At 31.8% G+C, this 23,285-nt stretch overlaps 2 protein-coding genes across 6 annotated transcripts; one reads left to right on the top strand and one right to left on the bottom strand.

Moving 5' to 3' along the window:
* The first annotated feature begins 258 nt into the window (after positions 1-258).
* On the top strand, positions 259-16,233 carry Zip99C (Zinc transporter Zip99C). Of its 2 annotated transcripts, XM_085202911.1 has the most exons (9): positions 259-770; positions 8,187-8,300; positions 11,334-11,615; positions 11,888-12,036; positions 12,656-12,776; positions 13,064-13,149; positions 13,404-13,473; positions 13,749-13,872; positions 15,675-16,233. In XM_085202911.1, the coding sequence occupies exons 1-9, from the start codon at positions 599-601 to the stop codon at positions 15,736-15,738; spliced, it is 1,182 nt and encodes a 393-aa protein (XP_085059037.1). In that variant the 5' UTR covers positions 259-598; the 3' UTR covers positions 15,739-16,233. The 2 variants fall into 2 exon arrangements, with proteins under 2 accessions (XP_085059037.1, XP_085059038.1); XM_085202912.1 differs by having other exon boundaries at positions 13,749-16,233.
* Kaz (E3 ubiquitin-protein transferase Katazuke) lies at positions 15,944-23,185 on the bottom strand. Of its 4 annotated transcripts, XM_085202907.1 has the most exons (9): positions 23,031-23,185; positions 22,841-22,939; positions 22,293-22,445; positions 21,439-21,582; positions 20,861-20,990; positions 20,293-20,429; positions 19,602-19,740; positions 18,865-19,211; positions 15,944-18,150 (listed from the first exon to the last, which is right to left on the bottom strand). In XM_085202907.1, exons 2-9 carry the CDS (start codon positions 22,877-22,879, stop codon positions 18,052-18,054), a joined length of 1,188 nt encoding a protein of 395 aa, XP_085059033.1. In that variant the 5' UTR covers positions 22,880-22,939; positions 23,031-23,185; the 3' UTR covers positions 15,944-18,051. The 4 variants fall into 4 exon arrangements, with proteins under 4 accessions (XP_085059033.1, XP_085059032.1, XP_085059034.1 ...); XM_085202906.1 differs by having other exon boundaries at positions 22,841-23,168; XM_085202908.1 differs by lacking the exons at positions 22,841-22,939; positions 23,031-23,185 and adding an exon at positions 22,641-22,787.
* Between the last annotated feature and the right edge of the window lie 100 nt (positions 23,186-23,285).

The raw sequence follows: 23,285 nt of genomic DNA on the forward strand, positions 1-23,285 counted from the left end.
GTCGATGTAACTTGATTAGTGCTTACTGCTTACTCTCATGAAACTACGTATGTGAAATAATGGCTATGTGTACAGACACATAACCACAACGCAACATGTATGTAGTTTCGAATAACCGCGTAGCTCACAATCACCGCGTAGCTCCGAATCATCACAATCACTAGTTTCGACGACAGCCCGAAACTAGTTATGCCGTGATTTGGCTTGTAAGCAGTTTCTGAAACTAGTGACGCTACGTAACGCCCATGTCTAGAATTTGCTATTCATCAAATTGCGTTGTAGTGGGTGTATTGTCTCGTAGACGGTTGCGTAGTAAATAAGGTGGCAAAAATGAAATAACGAAATTCATCGTCACTTACAAAATTACAAAACTTTCGCGGTAAATAGATTAACAATCGAATCTGTGTAGATAAGGACGGACGTACTCAATCTCAGTGTGGGTTAGTTCGTCTCCGCGGCCGAATCTTTCGAAAACTATGGAATAATAGTATTCATAAAAAATATTGTGATACAACGTAAATAACTAGCGGTGTGCGGTGTTTTTTTGAGAATAATTTTTTGCTTAACGAAAGGAAATAACCATAAATTTAAAGTTAAAATGGAGAGTACCGTAGCGGGATTTTTGCCGGAATATTTTTATACTTTTGTGGAAGAGTTGGATGAACATCCTTGGCTGTTTTCTGCCCTTGCCTCAGTGTTGGTCGGCCTAAGTGGAATCCTACCATTGCTGATAATTCCAATCGATGAAACTGCATCCTTTAAAGACGGAGGTAAGTTGTGTCAATTTTAAAATTTGTCAAACTATTTTTAATTTTCTTGTGTCATCAATTCGACAATGATATGGGACAAAGAACTATCACGAGTTCTTTTGTTTGGTGTTGATAATATTTAACCTATTTATTAATGCATCTTGCTACCAATTTATTACTTTCAATCAAGATTGATTTTACAATAAATGATAGCTTAGTAGTTGTGTTAATTAAAATATATCTTGTTAAAGATATAAAAATGTTATATAAAAATATTTGCTTATGGCATATTTTATTAAAATATATTAATACATAGTATTCTATTTGTAGGTTTTCAATTTTCTCTTAAACTATTTTATTGTGGATAAAATTGTGATTAAAAGTTTCATTATAACATCAAAGTAATCTTACATATGAACTGATTGGCAAACTGAACACCGAGCTTTGTGTTGCCTAAGAGCAAAATTTAAAATAATTCATTCCAAAAAGTAGAAGTTGAACCTACAACTATTGCATTTACAGTCAGATGTCCCACTGCACTTTAATGACCTCTTTATCATGAAATTGTATTGCTACTCTGCTTGCATAAATAAATTCTTGTCTTAAATTGTTTTATATAACTCTTTCAATTTGATGACAATATTATTTTTAATCTTGGTATTGAAAATGTTAAGTCCACGACATTTCAGGAAATGTTTTTACAATTAAAATTTTTATTAATTTGTAGATTTTGACTAGGACATATAATCTAGAATCTAGGTAACAATATTTATAGAAAACAAATATTATCAAATATAAAGAATTTCCTTTAGCGACTAATTGCATATCAAGATGTTAATGAAGCTCAGTTGTTTTAATGAACCATGGTGTATTTGAATATAATCAATATTCTTTACAAATTCATTTCAAATTTTCCTACATTCCTTGTGTACCGTGGTGTAGAGCTGGTTTTACAATTGCTTCCGCCTTGTTTCTTTCATTTCTAACCCATTCTCTAGCACTGGTGTCTTCAGGGTCTTCTGGTGGGTAATGGTTGATCAAAATTTCCTCATTCTTAATGCAGTGAATAGTTTGTGGCTTTAATTGTGGCCTTCACGCTTAGGTCTAACAGCAACAAAAACTACAAAATATTCAAATATCGGTAAGATGTACCACTCCACAATCAGTGTTTCTAAAATAAATACAGAGAAAAAGAGGAGAGCAAAGTGTTTTCACACTGCCAATTGTGTTCTCTCTGCAAACCCAATTGTTTGAGGATGACGTGTGAAGCCGAAAAATATAATCGTACAGTCGATGAGTATTTCGTTAAAGTTCTATTAGTGTCGTTAACGCTTGAGATCGCAACGGTGACAACTTGAGAAACAGTTGGGCAATGAACGTCTGTATTGATAAAAAATTAGATATCTGATCTCAACTACGTGATAAGCGATGTACTTACACCTGAATGGAAAATATATTCTTTTAGGAAGTTTTGGAAAATATGAATAAAAAATGATTGTTACATTTGTCTAAAAAAGTTGTTTATCAGAAATTAAGCATCAAACTTTTACTTATCATAATTAAATATTACTTTTTTTTTCATATTCCGGTTACATACCTAAAAATTGTCGTTAATGTACCTTAAGTAGTTAAAACTTAGAATAAGAAGTGTCTTAATGGGAACGGAGCGTCTTAAAATTACTAGATTCCCTCTGCCTACCCTGCTATGTGCGGGATACACCGTGAAGCTGGCTAGACGGATGGAGATATATGCCTTTAAGATGGAAATTATAGTTTAATAAGCTCAAACGCTCAATATGGTAAACTAGTTCCAATGTGGTCATACAGTAATTGTGCCTCCCATTAATGAATGTATGATTGTACGTACATACTTTATGTATGGTGGAAACATTCTCGTTTCTACTGACAAGATATGATGGTAAATACTGTTCAATGTTACGTTTAACTAATTATCCCTTATTAATTGGGATAGTTAAAGAAAGTTTTTGTTTTTAGATTCAAACTTGTTTCAAAGTTTCTTTATTTCTCTTATTTATTTATGATCACGTTTGGTATCGTAAGCTGATAAGTGGCCATTAATGCATCCTATTAAGGCTGGCTTTTTATTTATTATTATATTTTTTGGATGTTTCGTGCGTGACCTATTATTTTGAATCAGTTTATTAGTGATCTAAGAGTTTCACGCTGTATCCCGCGCAGTGCTAAGACACTCCGTTACCTATTAAGTTACTTCCTCAGTTTTTGCCGAATTCTTGAGACCTGTTGAGTGGCGGAACTCAACGCCGCGCTTTGCCTCGTTATCAGTGCAAGAATGAAAATATTATAATATTTAATTTCCCCGAATGGTAATCGCACCGACAACCGCGCTTCCACTTTTAGTCGCACGCCGGCAACCCAGTGGCAACGACGGCCTCTAACTAGTCTAGTTCTACATCAAGTTTTTAATTAATTCATAGGAAAATGTTACCATAAAAGATAAAAAACCTCATTATATTATATAAGTTCACTTCGATAAGAATTGAAGAATAACTTGTATGTTTCAATAAACACCTATTGTTTCAACTATGTTACGCGAATGAATTATTCAAAAAATGAAATGTCAATGTCGTATCAGTAACAAGTAACAATGAAGGTTGAATTATGATGAACATTTTGGGACATGTTCGACTGCACGCGATTTTTCAATTCCACAAAGGTTGCAAAATAGCAACAAATATCAATAAAATAGCTTCCGGTTTTCCCGGATAATACGGAAAATTAACAGAAAAAGTAAAGTGTCAGGACACTCAACCCTTATGTCATCAGAGCGTGGAAATGAGAATAGTTCGGTCAAAAGTTATTGTCATAATAAAATTTAAGAACAGCCATAAAATATAATTGTATCTATTAACAGATACATCCTAAATATTAATAATTGATAGCCTACAATGTGAACCTAAGAATGATTATTATTAAATCTCGTTCTATTATAGGTATAAGTTTTGTTTGTTTTACAATGGGAATTAAAGTCAAAGCGAAATTAATATGCAAGCTGCAAAAAAAGGAAATCAAATCATATAGAATAATACATCGTTCTGTTTTCTCTTATTATAGAGCGAGCGGGAACAAGGGACAAAGTCTAATAGTAATCCATTGTTTTCCAAGAAGAATCATAGTTACTTACAATATCTGATTATACGCACTTTTTCACGATAACTTGTATATAATTCGAACTCACGACCCGTGCAAGTGACAGTAGTGACGTTTATTAAAGTCACCTGATTGATTACAGAATGTATTTATATCTATCATCAGAAATATCTTCAATTCTTCTCGTTTTTTTATAAAGATAAAATAAGTTTTAATGTATCTTATGAAAGTATTATAATAAAGATATTTCTATATACCTATATATATATATATATATATATATATATATATATATATATATATATTACATATGTATTTCTTTAAAACTTAATAATGAAATTGAGAATAGAACCCGAGCCATTTACTTACCTTGTGGTGGCACAGCGGGACAGCATCTGAATGTTAACATGACGGTGGTGCGTGTTTGATTTTCACTCGGAGGATTGAATTCGCAATCTGGTCTCCCAACGAGACAAACTGCGGCGTAGAGTTCCGCCACTCAACACGCAATGTCTCAAAATTGGGGCGTTACCGTAAAGTGAAAAAATACAATATATTTATCAATATTCTGTGTAAGAAGAAAATAAACAGAACGTCTAATTATAAATAAATAATTGATATATGTATATTATAATCATTATAGCTAAAGATAAACTGAGGAACTTCATGACCAGCCACTAACCTTCCGACCTTATTGTTGTTTTGCTTTTATCAATAATTCTTTGAAATGTGTATAGAAGAATAGACTTTTTATTGCATTCCATCGGCACGGGATTAAACTGGTCGTCTAAAAAGGACTCGGTGTTTTAATCTAAATTGCTTTAAACATTTTTCTTTTATATTAGACTACCTTTTTCGGGGCTTCGCCCGTGTGTTCAAATATAAATAACTAAGAGTGACACAGTAAGTGTAGGAGGTAACTCTGCTACGCGAATCAGAAACGCGTTGTTATTATATAACAATTAACGTGATTATATATAATATAGCTTCCCTCAACAAAACAAACTTCTGATTTATAATATTAGTATAGAAGAATAGATATAATATTATTGAGGGAAGCGAGCGGAGCGCTCTACTGGAGATTTTTTACACTCTTTGTCACCAATAGGCTTCCAAACACCGTTTCACCGGTTTCACCGATTGAGATGAAAATTTGCAAACATATGGGTAGATATGAGCACGTAGATGATTTCTAAAATTTCAAAAATTCATTTCTCGCTTCGCTCAACATGCGAACACTACCGAGAATTTGCGAGCGCAGTGAGTCAAAATTGAGGTCCGGTTCGCACGGTAGTTGTTAACTTGTTAGCATTAGAAATCTTAGTATATTTTAGCACTCGTCATTATTGATCGGATCCTACAAAGGTTCAGTTATAGTGTTTTATTAACTGCAACAACCACAATATATAGGTCAAAAATATAATAATTGAATATATTCTTTGCTAAGCACAGTAGTTCCCATAATAAAATAATTGTTATCAGCACGTTTGTCACCTTATCATTACGTGAGGAGCGCTCGATATGAGATAACGGAGATCACTCTACAGGAATAGCGTGACAGCTGACCGATTGTTTTATATGTACTTAAGGTTTATTGCACCTCTGATCTCTAGGTACATATAATAAAAATGTACACGAAAGGCATTATATGAGAAAATATATTATTTATCAATGCAATGGAATTTAAAATAACGGTTTTTTTGGTTGTATGTCCGTTTGTGGTCGCTAATCTCAAAATCTAATCTAAACGGCTTAACCGATTTAAATGCATATTCCAATATTGTATCTTGTTAAACTACCCTTAAGATGTAGTTTATGTTTCTTTTATTTCAATTGGTTCATAAATAAAACAGTTGTATCACTTAACTTTCCCGAGCAGATGACGTCGCAGGCGTAGCTATTTCAAAAAGATAATATTTTTTTTGTTTTCTAAGGGTACAATTTCCTATATATTTTACTCTTATGTACGTATGATTAAGATTTTTATCATTATTGTTACTCTTGAATGACAAAATGTCAAATGTATGACTGTCCGATAAATCTTACTTTAAAATGGTTGACTTTCAGTAATCTAAACTATATTTCGTATTGAATACAAAGTATTTTTTATTATTTTATTATACTGCAGGATGCAGTTTATCGCCATTATTTGTTATATCGAGCAATAACGTTGTGGGTGGTGCAATACAACACTGCACTGTCTATCCAGACGGCGGGGGAATAACATACATTTGCTGTTTGCAATATAGGTTCTGCCCATATACCTACTTTATTTATATAGAATAGTACAGTAGTCATAGAATAGATATAAATGTTTAATTCTTTCAAATGATATTCACTATCGCTCGAAACACCATGTAGATGCAGCCAAGAGAAAAGAGAATAGAGACTGTGACGAGACTCAGTCATGTTATATTTAGGGTACGATAAATAATAGTAAATAATATTTGAGATTATTTTATTTAATTCACCAAGCTGGGAAGAATTCCTAGGAAGAGAGGAAGACAAAAAAATATCATGTTGTTAAGATATCTATATAACTTTAATTACTGTAAATATGTTCAATCCTTTACTGTTTCAATGGGTCACGTAGACCCTTGCTAACTACCAAATATATAGTAACGTTTCTCGTATTCTCATTTCTTTTTAACAAAACAAAACTTTTTGCGTGCCATTCACATTTCAAATTCCCTTGAATTTCTAAATAGGGATTTCTTAGATTCGTTTTAATTGATTGAATTAATAAAAGTCATTCAAATGTAAAGTTTAATACATTATATTTATAATGTTATATGTATATTATCATTATATTATCTGTTAAATTATATATATTTTTTTCGTCAGCCTATCGCCGTCCACTGCTGAACGTAGGCCTCTCATCAAGCGCCAACCATCCCGGTCATATTTATTTATAGTAAATCTATATCAATTTTTTTTAATTTAATTTTTCTTATTTTATTAACCCATATAATTTAAGATATCACTTTGGAGTAACTAAATTTTACTTATTAATATTATTAACAAACTCTTCTAAATATTTACTAAGTAGCCAGATAAGAAAACTTTTAATTGTAGAATCAATAATGATAACGCCAATAATGTTATCAAAATCACTGTAACTACTCAAATCTGAAGGGTTTATCGCTAATACATCATAGTTCCGAGCGACTTGTTTGATAACGTACTTATTATAATTTTAGATATAAACTAATATGAGATTACACTATTAATCTATTTCAGAGAGAACCCAGTGTCCCGACACTCTATTAACTGCAAATATAGGGAACTGGGATAACTGAAATATAAAAGAAATTGAAATTATGTCAATAATACAGCCTAAAAAATTATGAATGGACGATTTAAGTAATCCTATGTGCTTCATTTCTGGATATCTTCTTCATTTCAGGTTGCAATTCGTTTTCAATTTTCTGCCTATTTAGACAATGAGTGTTGGATAGCGGAATATATGTACTGTAGGTATTTGTGTGAGTGTGACTAAAGGCGACAGGTTGTATGTCCATTTCGCACTCGAGAGAAATTTTATTAATTTTTTTTCACTCCGGTGTCCAGGCAAAGCTCGACGTTAACGTCCGCCACTCAACACGCAATGTTTTAAAATTCGGCGGAAAATGGGGAACGGAAGTGTCCTAACATTAAGTACCCTCTGCTTACCCCGCTACAACAATAAAATTTAATTGATTCCTTTACTTAACCTAAATAATAAATAAACCCATCATCGAATTTTACCTACGCTAGTATGACGTCATATTGTTCTGCAATAACTAACGCGGTCAAAATTTTAGCGGAAGAAGTCACTGAACAAACAGGTCGTAAGTGGTTTGTCAAAAAGATGTTTTAATGGAAAGTGTAATTTTTTATCAATAAAATATCATTTTTATACATAGAATATTGTACATTAATTATATGTATTTAATAACAGGTCTAACAATTATTAGTTTTTTTTAAATTTAAGTTTAATTTATATAATATTGTTCAAGTCACATTGCCGTAAAATTATATTACAAGAAACTCTTGTTATATTACGGTTCCTATATTATGTTACGCTATAATTATATACTTAGTGAAATATTTAGTATTTTCATATCCACTGATAACGAGGCAAAGCGTGGTGGTTAAATCGTCTACGTGTTGAGTTACCCTAAGAATTCGGCGAAAGTGGGGAACGGAAGTGTCTTAATAGGAATAGAGTATGTTGACAACAGGTTCTCTACCCTACTGTGCGTCATACAGCGTAAAGATTAAAAATGAACTATACACTAAAATTTCCAAAATCCTATATTGTTACAGCTGGTGCAGCTACACTAAGGATACTCCTGAGTTTTGCCGTGGGAGGTCTTCTGGGGGACGTGTTCTTACATTTGCTGCCGGAAGCATGGCAACACGACCTCGCTGCCACCAAAGGTAAATACATAATAATATATTTTGAGGAAAATCAACTGATAAACATTTATTTCAGTTTGATCAAAGGTCGATTTTTTTAAAAATAGAATTTATATAATAGCAATTGCAAGTTGTTATTGAAAGTAATTAAAAAAATTACGATAAAGAAATTCAATAATGCTACGAATAAGTCAGCTGTGTTCGTAATTTAACGGTTAAGTCAGACATTAGTTCAAGTTAAAGTTAAAAGGCACAAGTCGCAAATATTAAATAATTCTTGAACTGTATATAAATATCCAAATAATCAAATATTTTAACTACTTTCTATAAAACATTTGACAAAGGAAAATGTACGATAAAATGTAATATGAAGTAAACGTGACATTGGCAGTGATAAAAAGTAACAAAAGCTATTGTATTATGTTCCGTTAAATGAATTAATGATTATTGTTTAAATAATACGTAATAAACCTATTCTAACTTTGTACTTTTAATATATTATATTGGAAAGTTTAATTCATAATTTATTTCTAGATACATTTAATGATTATAGGATTCCCATATTGGAATTAGAAACACCATCAACAACATAATATTACCATATTGAGATCAGGATAGATTGTTATATCGCTTATTGAATTTAATAAAATTTTAATGATAAGAGATTGAAATGAGGAGAAGCGACGGTCACACCACGTGTAGGCATTATTTAGCCTTAGGTTTAGATTAAACAATTAAAATGTTAAATATATAAAAAAATGGTATGGAAAGGGTCAGATTTCAAATAAAAGAGATGTCATCAAATCTAAACTTTTTCTATAATGATTTATCATAATATATATTCATACTAATATATATATATTTTATAGTAATATCGTGCACATACATGTAGGTATATATTGCATAGCGTTTCTGATAATAACGTAAACAGTTAAGTTCCCCTGGCCCTGTATACATGAACTATGGAGGTTTTGTGTCGCGAGACGTGCTTTGCAGCTGACACTATTTGGCAGAATTAAAATACAATCTTATTACCAAGCAATTAAGTTGATAATTGCGTACGTTCAATGATAGGTTGAGGTGTAGTGTTCCAAATTGATGGGCGAAAAATTGTAAACAAACGTGTGTGATATGATTCATATAGGTGCTTGATAAGTTACAAGTCGTTTGAGGAAAGGTCGCGTTTTTCTTTTTAATTTGTTTACTATTCTTACTTGGTATAATCATTTGTGTATAGTATACTTATAATAAAATAGGTCACAGATTGTTTACTTAAATGAATAATATTTTTCTTATTTATTTTGTATTAACTTTATAACCTCATTATTTATATTATCTATCTTTAGAAATATGATAAAGCTGAAGAGATAGTTTGGTTGGGCTCGCTAATCTCAGGAACTGAATTCTGTGAATTTAATAGATTATAGTAATTCTGGAACTAATCTTAATTAATATGCCTTTTTTCTTTAAATATATTCAAAAAATATCTAATAAATATTTATTTTTTTTCCTTAACTTATGAAATTTCGAGTTTTTATAGAAATAACTTTTTTTCTCAATAACAACACACATGGTACATATAAATTCTTTCAACGAGCTTAGTTTATAACCATATCAGTTAACAGTTAATAACCTCACAGTCGAGATCAATGCCTTAAAAGACCATAATAATTACTTTAGTAATTATTACTATTAGTAATTATTAGTATATATTTACTGTTATCATTTTCAGAATAAGAATTAACATATTATACACAACAATCATTACTTTCAACAGCACACGGTACAAGTCGAACTGTTCGAGACAGTATGACGAATTGGAAATGCGCTCAAAAATCATAATTTTTAACGTAAAAAAACCGACTTTAACTGGATCCCATAATCAAAATCTAACCAAACTCTCTTCAAACTACCCTTATAGTGTATCCTTTCCAGTAACAAAAGAATTATCGAAATCGATTGGCGTGATATTGCGTTATTCATCCATTTTTCGTTATCAGAGCGTGGAAAATAAAAAAAATTAACATTTCATTTCCTCGAATGAGAATTGAACCTACAACCTGTCGTGTTTATGGGCTCCCGCTGCCTACACTGTTACATGCAGGACACAGGGCGAAGCTGAAAAAAAGAAAAAGAATAAACAAAATAATATTAAAATACTTTTAATTGGATGAATGTAAATTGCATTAACTGAGGATCAATAACTTGATTTTTCCCTTGATTGTTTTTAACGACCACTTATATTTATACGATTCATTATATCTACTAGCTACTCATAATTCTATAAACTAATTGTATATATTTTTATATAATGTTAAGATAAGATGATATTTAAAATCTGCTTTTTCTTTAATTATTTAAATTCTTATTATTATTTAAACTGAGCTCCGCGACTTAACACGTAATGCTTCAAAAAGTAATTCGGCGAAAAGAGAGAAACAGAAAGTCTTAACACTAGGTTCCCTCTGCTTACCCTGCTGTAAGCGGGATATAGCGTGAAGGTGATTTATTATTTATTAAAACCTCATGTACCTACATAAACTGGTCAATGGAAGTAGAATAGTGTTGTCGGTTAACCTTATCTTGTTTAAACGTTGTTCAAAGAACACATTGACACATATTATGCTCACTTCCAATGCTCCTTTTATTTGAGTAAAGCAAACAATATAAATGATAAATGCTACTAGTACAACACTACTGTTTTTAATTTGAATCTTATTGACATATATTTGATAATATTCCTCTTATATCGTCGTGAGATGCCATGGTGAATTGCGGCGTCTGACTTTTTAAGGAGATGATTATGAGATCAATCCAATAAAATAAAGGATATAAAGTCTCCCGTCTTGGCAAAACAAGGTGCAGCGTTGAGTTCCGCCGCTCGATGTAGCATAACGCGAAATAAAGCGGAATATGGAGAACGATATCTCTTGACACTGGTTGTTTCGGTCTACTTTAAATTGAAAAAATGTTATAATTTAATGTGAAGTAGAAGTTTAAGTGAATAGAAGGAGTCAAAAAACCGTCATTATATTTTATTTCTTTTCATTACAGGAGGCGAGCATGTGTCGATGAAATGCGGTCTTTGGTGTCTATTCGGTATGCTTGTATTCATCGTAGTAGAGAAACTATTCGCTGGAGCTGAAGAAGAAAGTGAAGAAGAACCCAAACAGAACGGTTCTGTCAATCATATTGAGATCGAAGAAATAGAGAAGCTCCTAGAAGTTGAAAGAAAGAATAGGGGAAAGTCTAAGGGTGAAGGAATTTGTGGTGGAAACGGAACTGTCACGGCTAAGGACATTTATGATACGTGCATCTTTAATAACAACACTAAAGGTAATAATTAATAAAAAATATATTTAGCATGTTTTGAAGTCTACTTAGGCAAAGGTGCAACTAAGTACAGCACGACGACTCGTGGCTGCTCTGAAGTTAGGCTTTCTGAACTTTTGCACAATAATTCTAAAATTGATTTTATATCAACGACAATAAAATCAAGTCTCTGTAGACATCTACAGCTAACTTCAAGGCGTCCATGGCTCTAAATCTATAATTAATTTAGGCAGATCTACCTAAATCTATAGATAATATTAACATAACGTCCCCAGGTGAAGGCACGTGTTGCAGCACAATAATGACTACCACGAACGGCGCAGTCAAGTGCAAGGGCAACCGGTGGATGGGGAGGTGTCTGCTGCGGGAGGCGCGGGAGAAGACCCTTCAAGCTACCAAGGACAAGAAGAGCGAGAAGAAAGATGTGAGTTCGTTGTTATTCTTTTATGTTTCAATTTTATAATATGTTTAATTTATTTGTTGTTTATATGTTTATGTAAACTAATCGAAAGTAAAAACATTGGGATTTCGGAAGTAAATTGATATAACTTTTTTTTTACATAAACCAATTAAAATAAAACAAACATTATTAAAGGAAGTTTACCAACAACAAAAAACATTGCATTGCATCAGCCGTTTGTTTCTAAATTTTAAAATCCGTCGTTTTGGGTTCTATCAGTTCTATTTTATAGATAAATACGTCCTCTAATAATAGATTATCTTATGTGTATTCCATAGACAGACTATTAAGATTTAACCCACTATATAAATTAAATATAATTTTCAATTATGCCGTCGATGTTTATGTTAGAAAAAAAAATGACAAAGTTGGCTGGCGCTTGTTGGAGTTAAGGTTGCTTAATATTGTATGGAATAAATTATATTTTGGGGCCGTCGAAGCATAGAGGTATAAGGGTGCGACTGCACTCGCGACGGTTGTGGACTCGATTCCCACTCCGGGGAATGAATTATTATATATACGTTCCCCTGTCGACCTTCCTATGTGCAGGATAGTGTGATGCTAAAAGAATATTTAATTTCAGGTAGCAGGCTATTTAAACTTAATGGCCAATTCAATAGACAATTTCACACACGGTCTTGCTGTTGGTGGTTCTTTCCTGGTGGGCTTCAGAGTGGGACTACTTACAACTTTTGCTATATTGGGTAAGTAATTGTGTTTTTTAATCCACATATGACAGATTTCAAACTGCTTTATTCTCCAACTATTTTAATTTCCTTTTTTTGTAGATAGAAGAAACCTGGGAACCTAGTGTTAAGCCAATTTAGTAGATATTGAATTAGATTATTGCCAGATTAGACGAGATTATTACAAGATTTCTGTATTTATAAAGATACAAGTTCTATGTAAAAAAATATATTTTAAGGTGTTACATATTTAATTAACATAATATATTATGCTTGAAGTAAAATAAGCAATATTTTATTTGCAGTTCACGAAATCCCGCATGAAGTAGGTGATTTTGCAATTCTTCTCAAGAGTGGTTTTTCAAGATGGGAGGCGGCTAAAGCTCAATTGGTAAGTGACATTTGGTTTTTTTTATTTTTCGCATCAATAACAGATAAAAAGTCGTCAATTTTCAACTTGTTGTACATTATAAAATATAATTTCATCTCGTTAATCACTTAAAAAGACTAACTTTTTTTCATAATTAGAAAAATTAATTGAAATATACGTGTTAAATTTTGATATGTACCAACTTTTACCGACGGCTTAGGAATATAGAAAAATTATATATATCCACATATTTATTTAATGTCTATTTGTTCCAGGCAACAGCTTCGGCGGGTCTGATCGGTGCCATGACAGCTGTTATATTTAGTGGAGCTAGGAATGCTATAGGTAATAAATTAATAATATTATTATTTGCCGCTGTGGTACATCGGCGCAGTGTTTAACTGTAAGCGCAACGGTTGTGGGTTCGATTCCGACTCCTTAGAATATATATTTTTCAAGAAATGTCCTCGAGGCGTTGAATTCCGCCAATCAATTCGAATTACTTCGAAAATAGAGGAAAAGTGGGAAATTACGTTTTTAAACGGACTTTCTTCTGCCTATCCCACTATATGCGGAGCCTGAAGATATAATTAATTCTTTTTTTTCTATATCTATTCTAGAAGCAAAAACTTCTTGGATAGTTCCCTTCACAGCGGGCGGGTTTCTCCATATCGCGTTAGTGACAGTGTTGCCAGACTTACTACGAGAGGAAGATAAAATGGAGTCTTTGAAACATTTAGCGGCGTTAATATCCGGTATAGTTGTAATGGCCTTCATGACGCAGTATTTTGGTTAACTATTTTAGAGTAAGGAAAGTTTTTTTAATGGTATGTGATTTATTTAAGAAAATATTAGTTATTTGAAAAATTGTTGCCAATTTTTTTAAATCAATGTAATTTTGAGGATTTTCGACAAAAATGTGAATAATTGTTTTATTTTTTTTCATATTATCGTCATTATGTTTTGGTATTTAAAAATAATGTGCATTTTTTGTTTTTCATTGTATAATAAAATAAAGTGAAATTAAGGAAACAATTTGGATGCTTATACTAATGATTGATTCATTCTTAATTATGATCGATTTATGTCCAATATTTAAAACAAAAATTTCTAAAGTAAGAAAATATTTGATTTGATTTTTTATTCATATAGTGTTCTTAATATTGCCACATTGTTTACAAGATAATATTTTATTAAAAAATTTTTGCATTTTTTTTGTGAATGTAGCTTGTGAATTAATTACTCATTAAAAACTAAGCGCTACCAAATAACAGGCCAGTCGTGGCTCAGGGGCATAAGTGTATGACTGTAAACGCGACTGGTTGTGTGTCCACTCGAGGAAATTAAATGTTTATTTCTTGTAATACTTTAATTTCTTGACTCTAGCGTCGAGGCAAAGTGCGACGTTGAGTTCCATCACTGGAAAAGCGATGCCTCTATAATTCTGTGGAAAATGGGGAACGAAGTTTTCACACTATTATGGTAACGTTTAAAATAAGATTTGAAAATTAATATAAATTATTATAAACCAGTAAAGGTAAATGGTACTGGTATTAAAGAAATTTATTTTTACTATTTTTGATATTCATTATAAAAGTCCGTTACGGGCACTGAGTATTATAATTACAAAAAATATAAGTTTAGATATAAGTCCGCTTGTATGTTTCTTGAAAACGAACTAAATACTCGATTTACGGTTATTATAATTATTTAACCTATATAGCGTATAAAAACACACAAAAAAAACATCATTGGAATTGATTAAAGTATGATTTTCTTTCGATAATATATATTTCTTCACTAGTTTATTATTTGTATATAACTTGTATAATATCACTTAAAATCATAACTTTAAAAACAGCTTTACTCTATTTGCATACAGACAGTCTAGAATTATTAATATAAATATATACTATAAATCAATTTTTTACAACTTTTTTCTTATTCATATACTTTACTTTTTAAAAAGTCATTAATAATCTTTGTTTTTAATAATAATTTTTGTTTCTAGTTTTGTTTTTATATTTCATATAAAATATTTTTTTTAAATATTTATTACCACCCAAGATTTTATATCTTTTTATACAAGTAAATGAAAACAAATTGACAAATCAGTAAGAAATTTTTCATTACACATGAAATAAGGAATTGTTAAGTAAAAAAAATATATTGTTTCATCTATATTGTTTTATTCTACTATTGTTATTCTATAAGTGCTGTTATTATAATCAGTTTTTCTTCCACAAATAATAAAGTTATTTTAGCAAATAACTTAATTAATATCAAACTATTGTATTGTACTAAACTTTAAAAGAAATCAAACATAAGCCAATGCCATAACTTTGTATATAAAAAATGTAAATAAGACTAGTTGTTAGTACAAATCCACTTCGATGTGATAGATTTAGTTTAGTTAGGAACAGTCATTATTATATTCTGCAATGCAATTTATCTGCAATTAAAATGTTTTTAGCAATATAAGTTTATAAGTAAATTCATTATATTCATTGATTTTATATTTTTTAAATTGCTAATTTCTTTTATAGTGGAAAAGGCAGTCGTGGAGCCGCGGCATATAAATGCGACAGTTATGGTGTCGATTCCCACTAGGGGAATTAATTGTTTTCTTTTCCTTGCTAGGGCATCAAGACAAAGCCCGACGTCGAGCCATTTATCACGCAATGTCTCGAAAATTAGGTGTGCGGGGAACGAAATGTCTTATTATTAGGTTCCCTTTGCTGACTGCTATATGCGAGATACAGCGTGTAATTACAAAAGGCGTCATGAGGGCCTCATTATTTTCTTTAGTACAAGATAATACAAGATAATATGTTGGCTCTACATCTACGTAGTATTGATGAATACTTAATAGAGGTTAGCAATAGATTTTTCTTTAAGCAAATATAATAACTAATATACATTATTGTTTTGTATTTAATAACCTTTTGAATATTTTACAATAATTGTGTATTTTTCTTTATAAATATAAAAAGCAATAGATTTGCATTTTAGTTTTATATACAAGTGTGATAGAACGCCATTTTTAAGTATTGTATCTTCTATATTTTATGAGGAAATGTTAGTTCAAATAAAAAAATAACTAAATATTTTTGTTTTTTTTTTATACATTTTTGAGGATTACGTTTTTAATTTTGAGGAAAGAATAATTCAAACTTAATATTTAATTAGTTGAAAATACATGCAAGATAATTTCGAGTTAACCAACGACGATTATATACGATTAATAAATTAAGATATAAGAGGACTGTCATACAGCGGTCTTTAAATTCAATGAGGTTGCAAAAATACAGTGCCTGAAATAAATAAATAAAAAATACGAAACCTTGCCACTGCACTGGATAAAGGTCTAAGGAAATAAATAACAAACAAGATCGTACGAGTACATAGTATATATTTAAAAGATTACAAAGGATTGTGAATCCACACATTGTATCCTTTTAATGTAAGATACCGATGATACCAAAATACCAAGTTCATGCAAAACATTTAAGAAGCACTTAAATAATGAAAGGATACATTCAACTTTTTATAATTAATAAATAGTTAATAAATCCTTATAGAAAAGTATGGCATCATGACTGTATATAACAATTTTTTTTTTGCTATACCTTTTTAAAATTTTCTTTATTAAACCATTTTTTTACAAGCGAATTATAAAAGTGAATATTTTAAACTGAAAATTTTGCTAAACCATCAAGCTGTACATAAGTTTATTTTTAAATGCAAAGTCTTACAATATAAATATTAATATTAATACGGACAGGCTTTATGCGGCAAAAATAAAATAACATGTCTATATAAACGTATATGAAATATGTAACTGAGTGGAGAGTGAATTACCTTATTTTTGAGGCAATTTTTATCTCATAATTATTTATTCTGATAGATAGAAAATTAAAAGGCCTAAGCTAATAAAAAACAAACTCCACTTAAGATAAAAAAGAGATTTAGATAAACATAACTTTATTATAAAAATATATGTTTATAAATAAAACATATTTAAGTCATATAACATCATGAGATCGAAGTTTCACAATATATAGACAAACGTTCAATTTTCTTTTACATTTTTTATGTTATACACACACCAAAATAATATATAAAAACTGAATAACACAAAGTATTTTTTTGTATATTATTAGATAATTTTGTATTTTTTTGTTATTCTGGCTGCTTAGTATAACAGTTTATCAATATTGTACACATAAATGTACTTGTTTTTCAAGTGATTGCAATATTAACACTCTTTTATAAAACAATATATATGAAATTAAAATTGCAAAAAAATATAAATATTTTTTTAGTTTCACGCAGTATCCCACATAAAGCAGTGTAAAAGGAAGAAACCAAGCATTAACACTTTGTTTCTCATTTCCAATTTTCAAAGCGTGTAGAGAAGGCCGAGGCCGTCGTGGCGCAGCGGCACAAAGGTGTGACTGTAACGCGACGGTTGTGGGTTCGATCCCCACTCGAGGAAGTGAAATATTTATTTAATATTTATCGGCGTTGAGTTCTGCCACTCAACACACAATGCCTTCAGAATTCGGCAAAAAGTGGGGAATGGAGTGTCTTAACACTAGGTTCGCTCTGCCTGCCCTGACGTGTGCGGGATACAGCTTGAAGCTGATACAACGTGAAGCCGTGTAGAAAAGCGGCATTCGATGCCGCATTTTGTCTTATTACCAAAGCGAGAAAATGAAATAAAATAATTTCCTCCAGTGGGAATAGAACCCATAACCGTCACGTTTACAGTCGTCCGCTGAACCGCTGCAACACGACGGCCTAAGTCTCATATTAAATTATTTGCAAGTTATAAAAATGGGGGTGGAGTTACATAAAAATATTAAACTAAGAGTAAATAATCAAATAACCTTACATTATGTTATATATTTAGTATAATGTTTACATAACATACACTTTTTCAACACGATCCATACTGAAAACTTCTTTTGTTTTTGGACAAATGATTGATCCATGTTCTTTTACCATTTCTTTTAGAGCCTAGAATAAATAAAATAACTTATTATAATATTAATTATTATGTACATAGAAGAAAGGTTCATTATTTTTTTATTCAATAGATCTGTTATTTAATATTTAGATTTAAAAAAAAAAAACAAATTCTATTAAAAATTTTATATTAAAAATTACAAAAAATACATTTTAAAAATTTGATTAACCATTTACTGTGTTTGGGAATTTTTAAAATGTACTATACACAAAATGTCCCAAATTATACTAAGTAGTGAGAACTAAATACTTCTTATGTCTGTGTATGTATTGTGCAGGCTTTTGCAAAAGTAGGGATGTTTATACAACGATTTATCTATACTAATATAATAAAGTGAGAGTTTGTTTGTTTGTTAAAACGCTAAGATCTCTGGATCCACTGGTCAGCTGTATTTCTTTTAGTTTTGTATGAATGCTACATACTTCTGGCATGCTATAACATTAGAGTGTAAGTCTTAGTTAGCTTTAAAAAAATGGAGTAACAATCACATCGAAAAGAGTCGAGGGGGAGCCCTCGGTTGATCTTCGAAAGCACTGGAAACATACTGGAGGTAGGTCACGTAAAAAGCATGAAGATCTCCCAGAGGGCTTGTATGAAGAGGTTGATGACAGTGTACGAGACAAAAGAGGTGCGTACAGACCGTGCCGTTTGGCTCTCCGCATGCACACATGTATCAGCAAGTGTGTGTGTGCATAGTAACTCACCTTCTCCCCGTACACCTGTCCATTGGGCAGCACCATGGGCTGGTTGTGCTCATTGAGTGGTAGGCGCGATATCCGGCACAGCAGGCGCGAGTGCGAGCAGTGTGCGTGCGGCAGCGTCTTGGCGAGCGCGTGCAGGGGCGGCGCGCAAGCGGGGCACGCCGGGCACGTGCCGCCGCCGCCCCCGGGCGCACACTGCGGCGTGTGCAGCGCGGCCAGGCCCAGCTGCAGGGCAACGGGGAGGGGGGGCAGGCGCGCGGGGTGCAGCAGGCGCGAGTGCGAGGAGCGGAACTGCTCCACGAGCGAGCGCCAGCGCGACTCCGAGAGGAGAGAGCGGTAGGGCTCCACGTCTGGAATAGAACTTTATTACATTAATATAACTAACTTGAACTTGAAGCCGTCGTGGCTCACTCTGGTAAAAACCAAGCCTGGAGTTTGTACGTACGGCTTCATGTATGTGTCAATTAGAAATAGCTAAGAGTTATGTTTGACAAATGAGTCATGAGGACACATTCTAATTACCTTATTGATTTATTATTTTGATGTAACAGTGATCTCCATCAAAATAACAAAACAATAAGGTGTAAACCTATATTTAGCCTTCCTCAAGAAATGTACTTACTTTCTAACACAACAAAAATATTTTTTCAATTAGCTCCAATACGTGCTGAAATTAGAGTGTTCAAGCAAACAAATTCTTCAGCTTTTCAATATTATTATAGATAAAAAAAAACAATTACCAGTATCCTTAGGAAAAGCGAGCATCCCCATACAATGCTGTATGTCTTGAAGCTGGCCTTCTTCATATGAAGAGAAATGCTTTTTAGCATAACGCACAGCATCCAGACGTTTATCTTCACGGACTAATTCTATGAATTCCTGGAAAATAATAACAAATAAATAAAAATTATATTGATAAAATAATTATCTTTTAATGTATGTTTCTTCCTTTTTTTTCAGCTTCATAGTGTATCCAGCATATAGCAAGATAGGCAGAGGGAACCCAGTGTTAAGAAACTCCGTTCCCAATTTTCCGCCGCTTGAAGTTTTGCGTATTGAGTGACAGAACTCAACGCCGCGCTTTTTCTACCAGCGAGGAAATAAAAATAAATATAATAATTCCCTCGATCAAGGATTGAACCCACAACCAAATCGGTACTGCTCACCGAAGATGTCGAACCAGTTGCATAATTGAATGGGTAGTACAACTTATAACACTGGATAAACTTAAATTTGCTACACCCGTATGCACTTATTTTGTTTGAAATTAACTACACATATAAGTTTGTAATGATTTATTTTTATGTTTTATTAGTGAAAAGATATTACTCCCAAATTTAATTTAAATTTATAAGATATTCAGAGGACCCAATATTTCCCATTGTTCATTTTCATTACAACCCTAAAAATAAAAATAATCACACAATATACCTGTATACGTATATTAAACTCCATGGTAGAATTCAATTTCCTCAGTTTAGAGCGGTTGTCGGCGCACCATTGTAAACAACGCGCGGTGCGACGCGCTACCAATTCTCTTTCCACTTCAGCTGCTGATACATAAATATCTGGAAAATGAAGGATAATTTCATGAATATTATTATTAATAAAGGAACAGCATCTGAATGTGTACTAAACGTAACGGTTGTGGCTTCGATTCCCACTCGGTGGAATTAGTTATTTTTATTTCAACGCTCTGGTAGAGTAATAAAGCGCGACGTTGAATTTCGTCACTATCCAAGCTCTCTGACGCGCTCCTTCGATATTGTTATACGAGCTCACAGCGTTATGTATGTTGTTAGCATCTCTGTTAAGATATTTACAAATTTTTGCTACACTAAGATTATTGCTAAGAATGACCATTTGGGAAGAGAGAATGCTACAACGTGAGATATAATATTTTTGTTGATTAAAAATCTTAAATAATGGTCACTTCATTGACTTCTTATATCTTATTTCATAACTGTTAATAAAAATAATAAAACAGTCAGAAACTCACCGACATTAGTCAAATCTCTTAGATTACGAGCATCTGCCAACTTATTGGCAGAATCATAATAGCCGTTGCGAAGGAAGTAATCCACAAGCATCCTATCCAACCTGACTTTACGCCACTGGTTCATTTGCGTCTGGAAATTATCAAGAGATTTTTTTTACAATGTAGGTAAGCAGAGGAATCTAGGGGCCCAATAGGGCCCCATAAGGGGCCTGTCAATCTATAAGAAAATGTTGAAAGAGTGGCGTAGTGCCGCGGGCGCCGCTCGTAAAGGGGCACCAAATAGTCCGAAAACCTATTTAAACATACATATGAAATTGTATTGTGTTCCCCTCTAGGGTGCTGCAATAATTGTGTCAACTAACAGATGGATGCCACCTCAGTCTACCTGTGACAACGGACTACTGTGAAATGTTCAAAACACCAGGTTTTCAAAACTGTTAAATACTACATATATGCGATTAATAGAGTTAAAGAATTATATATATATATATATATTTTAAATGCGTAATAATCACGATAACCTAACACCTTATTAACAGGAGTTACTCTTCTAATTCAGCAATGTCCTACATAAATACCTTTGATTGAGGTGCATTTGCATCAGCAAGAGCACCAGCTTGTTCTTTCAGATGTTCTAAACGTTTCTTACAGACAAAAGCAGCTTGAACTTCCTCCGTTATTGCTTCTGATGCTTTACGCTTCATTGTAGTCAGCTTTTCTACCTATAGAAGATTATTTAAGTTTAAATAATCTTAGAAAAACATTGTTTGTTATATTTTTATATAACATATACTTTATAGTTATATTATTTTAACACTTAGCACAAGTTTTGATAATCTTCTATATAATAAGAGTATATTCTAGAATGATGGTGCAATCTATTCACATTATATGTGACATGTGTTTGATCAATTTACTTAAAACATATATATTTTTTTTGTCTACATTAAATTATTTTCATTTCCTTGCTATGTTAGACACAGCTCAGTAGTGAGTTACTCCATTCAATATGCACGGTTTACATACAGATTTCTATATAGCTGACAACCTCACCTCGTTTATGATGCATTAGATCGAAATATATTTAAATCAATTATTTGTACAATTAAAACGCATTTGACGGGCGGCTCTCACCGAGGATAAGCATCCAACTTAAACTTTGTAACTAACTCAATAATCTTTACTCGCTAATAGTGTGGTTTATATCAACTCTATATGAGCCATACACTACAAGACTTGAAATTTATTTGGATAGTGAGGAATAAGGTGTTTTAAATGTAGTTTCCCTATGTCTAACATTCTAACTATGCAAGATCTTTTTTTACCGCATAATACTTACCATGTTCAAAATCAAAATATTCTATCTAAATAGACTTTTGCAAGCACTTTCGTATTGCTAAAAATTATAAATATTTATTTATGTAATTCTTACCACTCCACCAAGAAAATTATCTATTTCAGTAGCAGTAGCACCTTTCTTAGTAGCAGAGTCAATATCACTTACAGCAGAAGCCACTTGCCTAGCTTCAACGTCTAACACCCTCTGAGCATTTCTGTACCTCTTATTAAATATTTCATATGGCACCTACAATGGTAGTAAAAAATATGTTATTTTTCTTTCAGATTTATACATAAAAATATTAGAGATAAAATATACATAAGGGAACTCAAAATTACTACTTTCGTCCCTTATTTATTAATTATTAGATTAAGAATAGGGCAATAAAAAGAACAAAATCATTTAATGACGTGATTAACAATAATAAACAACATGGCTAACGTTATTGTGCGATACAGGAACGTATTAAACTTTTAAATTTAATACATTTACTATAGATAAAAGAATAGATAAATAAGAATATTTTTTAGAATTAAAAGTAAGTTGCTAATTAAGTGATAAAGAAATAATGTAAAGTGTTTTCTGCAATAAAATAAAAATATATTTTAGTAATTTATTTAAGAAACATTTTTGAGTCTTACCTTCAAAGTAGCGTGTTCTAGAGATTTTATTTCGTTCATTGCAGGTATTTTTAGTCAGTTCTCAGAATAAAAATGGGTACACGCCTTGGACACGAACACCTTTAATAATGAAAACAAAACTCAGCTGATTGGGTGTTGCTGTAGACTACGTCTACAAATTACGATATAAGAACCATAACAAAAAACTGACAATGTTTTACAATACTTGTAGAACTTTTTGTTAACTATGCAACACGGTAGTCGATAAAAATTTTAGTTCCTTTAGAAAAAAGAAGAAATATCTAAAACTAAGCAAGGAACTCAGTTTTCAGACCCGATTTCCGTCAAGAAATTTAAGAATACGTGGGTCATTCTTCTCATTCAATATAATTATCTGTATAAATTATAAATATAATTTAAACTTATAATTTAAAATATATTTGTTGATATTCTGGATTATTTCCAA

The sequence above is a fragment of the Heliconius melpomene genome, chromosome 19 (assembly GCF_056956725.1).
Source record: "Heliconius melpomene rosina isolate 202511_hmr_F chromosome 19, ASM5695672v1, whole genome shotgun sequence".
Classification (NCBI taxonomy): Eukaryota; Metazoa; Arthropoda; class Insecta; order Lepidoptera; family Nymphalidae; genus Heliconius; species Heliconius melpomene.

Bases quoted from the DNA above. Each gene is read 5' to 3' on its own strand.
- Kaz (XM_085202907.1), bottom strand. From the start codon at position 22,879: ATGAACGAAATAAAATCTCTAGAACACGCTACTTTGAAG. The intron at 19,212-19,601 runs GTAATTGTTTTT...GTTCTATTCCAG, and splicing joins CGCTTTTCCTAAGGATACTG to ACGTGGAGCCCTACCGCTCT. The intron at 18,151-18,864 runs GTGAGTTACTAT...TATTTATTCTAG, and splicing joins GACAGGTGTACGGGGAGAAG to GCTCTAAAAGAAATGGTAAA.
- Zip99C (XM_085202911.1), top strand. From the start codon at position 599: ATGGAGAGTACCGTAGCGGGATTTTTGCCGGAATATTTTTATACTTTT. The intron at 771-8,186 runs GTAAGTTGTGTC...ATATTGTTACAG, and splicing joins TGCATCCTTTAAAGACGGAG to CTGGTGCAGCTACACTAAGG. The intron at 12,037-12,655 runs GTGAGTTCGTTG...ATTTAATTTCAG, and splicing joins AGAAGAGCGAGAAGAAAGAT to GTAGCAGGCTATTTAAACTT.